The 6,963-nt window shown below is 38.4% G+C and overlaps 1 protein-coding gene across 1 annotated transcript in view; it reads left to right on the top strand.

The window, feature by feature from the left end:
• LOC106871575 (NAD kinase 2, mitochondrial) overlaps positions 1 to 6,226 on the top strand; it is a 19,652-nt gene extending 13,426 nt beyond the window's left edge. Inside the window, exons 8-9 of the mRNA XM_014918080.2 lie at positions 799 to 838; positions 1,202 to 6,226. Coding sequence (XP_014773566.1) covers positions 799 to 838; positions 1,202 to 1,337 — 176 coding nt within the window. The 3' untranslated portion in view covers positions 1,338 to 6,226. The remainder of the gene's footprint in view (positions 1 to 798; positions 839 to 1,201) is intronic.
• The last annotated feature ends 737 nt before the right edge of the window (positions 6,227 to 6,963 follow it).

Here is a 6,963-nt window from a genome sequence, read left to right as displayed (position 1 = left end):
GTCAGGAGTTAAGGGCCAAAGCACTTGCCTAAAGGGGGTTTCTCCTCTAAGGACCACCTGCTGCTACACTCTCTCCGAGTTTCTTTCCACTTATTCACAATTTTGTTAGTTACGAGGAGGATTAATAAAACATGATAGCAATAATTTTCGAAATTATTTAAGAAAGTTTTTACTTTAAAAGATAATTTTTTTTTTGAAATTTAAAACAAAATTCACTGATAACCCTTGTTTGATCTCCAGAAACATTATCTTGTAATCACCCAAATATTTGATATCCTGAAGCAGTTTTGTAAACACCCAGATGTATAAATTCACTGCTTAAACATTATACTTTAATCACATTAATATTTATTATTATTTTGGTGAAAATGGTCTTGTTATACGGAACCAGGTTTAACAGTCCTGTAGATAATAATAATGGTATTTATATAAGGCTAACGCTTACCATTATTTTTATTATTTACAGGATTGTAAAACCCAGCGCCATATAACAAAACCATTCACACCGAAAGCACATAGAAAGCTTGTTTACAAAAACAACTACAAACTAATACAGTTCTTAAATTTGACAGAAAGAGGGAGGCTAGTTCGCTGGTGTAATGGTAACACATTTAGTCGCATTAGCAAAGGGATGTGGGTTCGAGTCCCATGTGGATAGGAAAGCCTAGTTTTTTTCTGTCGAGGGCTTATATGCCCCATTATTAGGCTATTTTCCTTAGTCATTGCATGGAGATCACTATAAGCTTTAGGCTTATATAAACACCATTATTATTATTAATTATTATGTTTATTTTCCAGGTGTTTTCCAAATTCCAAATCCTCGTGGATGTGTCCATAAGTGAGTATTTTTTAGGAATTTATAAAATATTTAAGCTTTGATTAAAATGATATTATTGGGTAAAACAGAAATTTAGATTTAAAAAATAAAGAAAATGGGAACAGGAGTGACATAGACACATGTATGGCTGTGTGGTAACACGTTTGGTTCTCAATCTCATAATAGCAGAAATAGATACTGGGGTTAATTCATTTGACCTAAAATTCTCCAAGATGGTGCCCCAGCATGATCACAGTTTAATGGCTGAAACAAGTAAAAAGTTAAAGATTTGTGAAGTTTTTTTCCCCTCTTCCTAATTATGCTTTCCAACATTAAACAGTAGCAAGTTTCAGAATTTCAAGAACAAAAAATTTCTCTTTTCAGAATCAAAGTCCATTCCCGTATGTGGGACGCGTGTCTTGTGATCGACGGAGGGTCGTCATTTACATTTAACGACGGAGCAGAAGCCACACTTGAAATACACGAAGAAGATGCTTTAAGGACTGTTTCTCTGGATTAAAGACTGACATGAACTTTATGCATTTCTTTTTGTTGGAAAGTTAAATTATTCTGATGTACAATGACAGATGAAATGAATAGATTTACAAATGAGTCTAAGACATTTACCTCCCATGGACGATAATACCCCAAAAACAATTACCCCTGAGGACAACTGATGCTTTAAAACTTCTTAATATATTGGAGAGGGGATAATTGTCCTAGGGGGTAGTTGTCGTTGAGGGGAATTGTCCCATGGCGGGTAATTGTCCTGATACGTTACAAACAGTATTTTGTTTCAATCTGCTAGGTAAACATATCAATCTGTGACTCAAGCAATTGTTGTGTCTGGTGTTCAAGTATAAGTTATGATTTATTTTCTTTAAAAAAAACAAACAAAAACCCTTTTGTAGAATATCTTCCAAATACATTTGTATCATTTAGCACTGAGTGACTACCGTAAGAAAACTTGCAGGTAACCTACCAACAACTTAGTACATGTGAGTACAAGCACAAAAACCGGTTCACAAGTCAACATCATTAGATTGTGGCTGACATAATGGAATAGGAGCTTTATCTGTATATTCAAAATGTTTTCCATGAACAAATTTAAAAGGTGTGTGTGTGTGTGTGTGTGTAGCCCATATCAGAGATCCCCTTCGGTCATGAATGACCATGGGATTGCACCTAGAAAGTTACCCTCTGAGGCACAAATCCAGGCAAGGTTGTTTATGGGAGACCAGCAGTCGCCCATGCATACCAGCCTCCCTTCTCCATGCCACCGATGTTGTCCAAGGGAAAGGCAAAGGGGCCGATACAGCTTGGCACCAGTGACGTCGCAACTCATTTCTACAGCTGAGTAAACTGGAGCAGCGTGAAATAAAGTATCTTGATCAAGAACACTACACGCAGCCTGTTCTGGGAATCGAACTCACAACCTCATGGTCGTAAGTTTGATGCTCTAACCACTGAGCCTTGTGCCTTCACAGTAGCCCATATAGCACCTTTATAAATAGGGCTGATTTAGTTGTTTCTCCATAGATTGGGAAAAACGATGAACAACCTTAATGAATCTTCGAATCTTATTGGATTCTCCTCATCAGAGTTGTCTTCATCAATTTGACCAATTCCTGAGAAACAGGCACACATGTACATCCGTAAATTGATGCATACATACCATTCATGCATCCGTAAAAGGTTTTGTTATGCAGTCTTTTAGGCAACCATATTATCAGTTTAAAATCAAAGAATAAATGCAACAGAAATATCTGCTTTCATTTAAAAACACACACATACACAAGCACTCACACACACACACACGCATTAAATGACAACTAATTAGCTAGGAATACTGAAACTATTTGAAGCTAGCTGTAGCATAATGTCAATCCAAATGCCCACCACCTCAGATCTAACATAATACACAGCAAAAAAAAGTAAGCACTTTTTTATTGCACTGCAAGAACAAAAGTTTCCATGGAAAAAAAAATGATGTTATTTAAAAAAAATACTCGTAAACCAAAGCATATATTACACCCTGAAACGTATATCATCATCATTGAACACTTAACATGAGATGGATAATATCTCTGCCCTTGTCATTTCCTTTGTGAGATCCAACCCCCTGAGATCTGCTTCCACCTCTTCACCCCATGTTTTTCTCATCCTCTTCTTCCTCAGTTCCCTTCCTCTTGCATCTTTACCCAACAATCATCTTCCACATTCATCACATGTTCGTCTCCTTTTTTTTCTTTCTTTCATCTCTTATTCATTCGCATAATTGTTCTGCACCAAACCAGGCACACTCTTTCCTGCCTTTGTACCTCCTCTGCAGTCGGTGCCCATGTTTTGTTGCTATGCCAAATTCTCCGCAAGCATCATGCAACTTACTCTCCACTCAAAGATAACACCTCTTTAAACTTTTTGCAACCCATTCTGACTCTGATCTCTATATTTACGGACACCTTCCACCAATCCCACACCCATGCTGCTATTTACATCACCTTGGTGACAGGAGCTATCAAGTGTTCCTTTGGCGCCTTCCTAGCACTCAAAAGTATTTACTTCAAGAATATTCTTGGAGTTCTTTTTGCATCTGCTGCATATGAAGTCTTCCTTTATTTGCCCCAGCTTATCTGTGATCCCTTCTGCACCCGTGTTTACTACTTCAGATATGTTGTATGGAACCCCTACTTATTCATTTTGCTACATATCAAACAGGACCACTACCCCAATGGTAGTACAAGGATCCTGTATTCTTTCCTGCTTACTAAGACTTCAATTTTTGCTAACTTTTATTTTGAGATTTCTCAATTCTAGGCTTTGATTCTATGTGAAGAATTTCTTTTTTGTTTGAAAGATTCAGTTACAAGAATTTGGTCTTCATCATACAGGAGTTCCCGCAGACAGCTGCTGGTAAACTCTTCTGTAATGGCCTGGAGAACTATAATCAACAGAGGGCAGCTGAGAAACAATCTTTGATGGACACTTGCTTTTTCACATGAAACTCTTTACAAATTCTTACCTTGCTGATGGCATCTCTCAGGAATTGATGGTCGGGAGGTCTCATTAATAATGGGTCTGTCAGAAGATAGCCATTAGGATAGAATTGATAGAATATAGCAAAGAAGTAGAATGAAGATGATATATTAGCTGAGGAACTGGTCAGGAGTCTAGAAGAACTGGTTTGAAAAGGCAAAAGGACTGATGCGTTAGCAACCAAAATAGTGCTTGACTGTCTCTTTGCAAAACATGAAGGTTGCATTGTCAGAACTAAAATATAATGGGAGCATTTTAATGAAACCCAATGAACAACATGTGCCATTCAATTCCAGGCAGATGTGTGCGGTTTTCTAGCAGCCCATTTTGCAACTGTTTGGGAGTAGAGCGGAGGTAGTGGACTTCAGTGTCTACTTTTGTAGAAGAAATTAAGTCAGTTCTATATTTAAGAGATGAGGAATTATATACATTATTTACATTTGATGGATATTTGTCCTCATCTTGTTTGTTGTTAACACGTTTCGGCTGATATACCCTCCAGCCTTCATCAGGTGTCTTGGGGAAATTTCGAAACTATGCCCTGAATAATAATAATAATAATAATAATAATAATAATAACAACATTCAAAAATACCTCAGGAATGAGAACCCAGGTTTGAAATTTCCCCAAGACACCTGATGAAGGCTGGAGGGTATATCAGCCGTAACATTGTGAAAACAACAAACAAGATGAGGACAAATATCCATCAAATGTAAATAATGTAAATAAGAAATTAAGTGTTGTAACAAACAATGGTGACAGTTGTGATAGAGTTTGCATAGAGTGGATGTGCAAATGGTAAGTTTCCTTACAGACTTTATAGATGCATAACAAATGTGTCTATCACAAGTAGCCAGTCTGATCTACAAATGGACTGAGAGGAAGCTGTTGCTGAATAGCCGGGAAGAGTTGGAGAATGTAATATGAATATATTGCAAGAGAAAGGACTCTTTGTTGAAAGGTTTTGTCTAAAGACAATCAAAGAGTTAAGTGATATACTTCTGTTTTGCAATTAACAGGTGGGTCTTCATATTTTCTCGAAAGGGGATTTAGAGAAATTCTGGCCAGTGTGTGGAAGGATGTGCCTCTTGAAGGAGCAAGGCATATGAAAGCATGGCCTGTCTAAGCTTGAGAATGAGGCAAAGGGGTTAGCAGAGATTGTGCACCGCAATCTTGCCCATGGTCTGGAGGTACAGATTATGGGAAAGGTATGTAATAGTCATGGTCAGAGATATTGGGTGCAAACGTGAACCCTCATCTGGTTGTCTCTTTTGCAGCATTATACTGGCAGGAAGTGAGTGCAGATGAGACCTGTAACAACGTGATGAAGTGGAGTCTACATGGACGATCCTAATGTCCCCCAAAGACCACAAGGGTATTCAGTAACATATGTCCATTGCTGGAATGGTGGTGCAGGACAGAAGGCCCAGTTGCTATACATGTAGGAGTATGAACCATTTGAGGGTTTTCTGTTAAAAAGGTGAAAGATTCTCCCAGGCAGCAGCAACAATAGTTAGGAAGTAGAAGATGATTGATGGTGGTGTAACTGTTGCCATGACAACACCACCACCGCTCTGGAGATGGATGGAGCAGAAACACAAAGCCACCTTATCCTCAGCACTAGGGATGAGCCCCTGCAAAGTGAGGGCACTGAGAAACTAAAGGGTCTTTCTTCCCTCCAACGCAGAAGTGACCAGGCTGTTCTAACTTGTGGTGTGGTGATGAGGAGGAGATGGGCCCTGGAGATAGAAAAAGCATCGGGAAGAATAGAAAGAAAGACAACTAGGACTGTGGAAGACAGTCACAGAGAGATATCTGGTTCTTTGAAAGAAGAATGAAAGCTTTAGGGGGCTGCTAAAGAAGCTAAAAATAAAGGGCCAGAAGAAATGTACTGAAAGCTACCCAAACTATTCCAAGGGTGACAAGTTCAAAAGAAGCCATCTGAAGAACTCGTTAGTCCAACAAAATATATTTTGTTGGGCTAATGACTATAAGTTAAATATTTTAACCAATCACACAAACTATGTAGAGCTAAGGGACCACCCTGCAGAGCCTGTGGGATTCTTCACAGATTGACTAAAGCCAAAGACGAGCACGTTTGAATATGGAAGGTGAAGGCCCAGGGTACAGTGAGGAGAGGAAAGGATTGCTCAATACGGATAATGATCTGAGTTGTGGGGTGCCCTAATCTTCCGAAGTGGGTTTTTTTTTTTATAGGTGGGTGCTTTTGATGGTTTACTACATTTTTTTACCGTCTTCCACATTTTATTTGATTTTGTAGCACCCCACAGGATTTTGTAACCTTTCTGTATGGCGTGTTTTGTACATGTTTTGGCCTACAGTGTCCAATAAATTAATAATGTTAATAAAAATTGCCTTTTATCTTTTTTGTTTATTATTAATATTATTATTTTTATTCAAGCTGGCAGAATCGTTAGTGCGCTGGACGAAGTGCTTAGCGGTATTTCACCCATCGCTACGTTCTGAGTTCAAATTCCGCCAAGGTTAACTTTACCTTTCATCCTTTCGGAGTTGATAAATTAAGGACAAGCTGAGTATTGTGGGTTGATGTAATCGACTATCCCCCTCCCCCAAATTTCAGGCCTTGTGCCTATAATAGAAAGGATTATTATTATTATTATTAGGGCAGCGAGCTGGCAAAATTGTTAGTGTGTTGGACAAAATACTTAGAGGTATTTCGCCTGTCACTACGTTCTGAGTTCAAATTCCACCGAGGTTGACTTTGCCTTTCATCCTTTCGAGGTTGATAAATTAAGTACCAGTTGAACACTGGGGTCGATGTTATCAACTCATCCCCTCCTCCAAAATTGCTGCCCTAGTGGCAAAATTTGAAATCATTATTATTGTTGTTGTCGTTATCATCATCATCATTATCATGTCTTGAGGAGAGCGGAAGTGTCCTGATAGATCTGCAGAATAAGTACTAGGTTTACAAAGAATAAGTCCCGGAGTCAATTTGTTCGACTAAAGGCAGTGCTCCTGCATGGCCGTAGTCAAATGACTGAAACAAGTAAAAGAACAAAATAATGAGGTAGTTAGGGTTTTTTTTTTTTTTACTCAATAATTTGATCTTTTACATTTTTAATGT

Source organism: Octopus bimaculoides, chromosome 7, assembly GCF_001194135.2.
Source record: "Octopus bimaculoides isolate UCB-OBI-ISO-001 chromosome 7, ASM119413v2, whole genome shotgun sequence".
Classification (NCBI taxonomy): Eukaryota; Metazoa; Mollusca; class Cephalopoda; order Octopoda; family Octopodidae; genus Octopus; species Octopus bimaculoides.
This window is presented reverse-complemented; position numbering and strand designations above follow the sequence as displayed.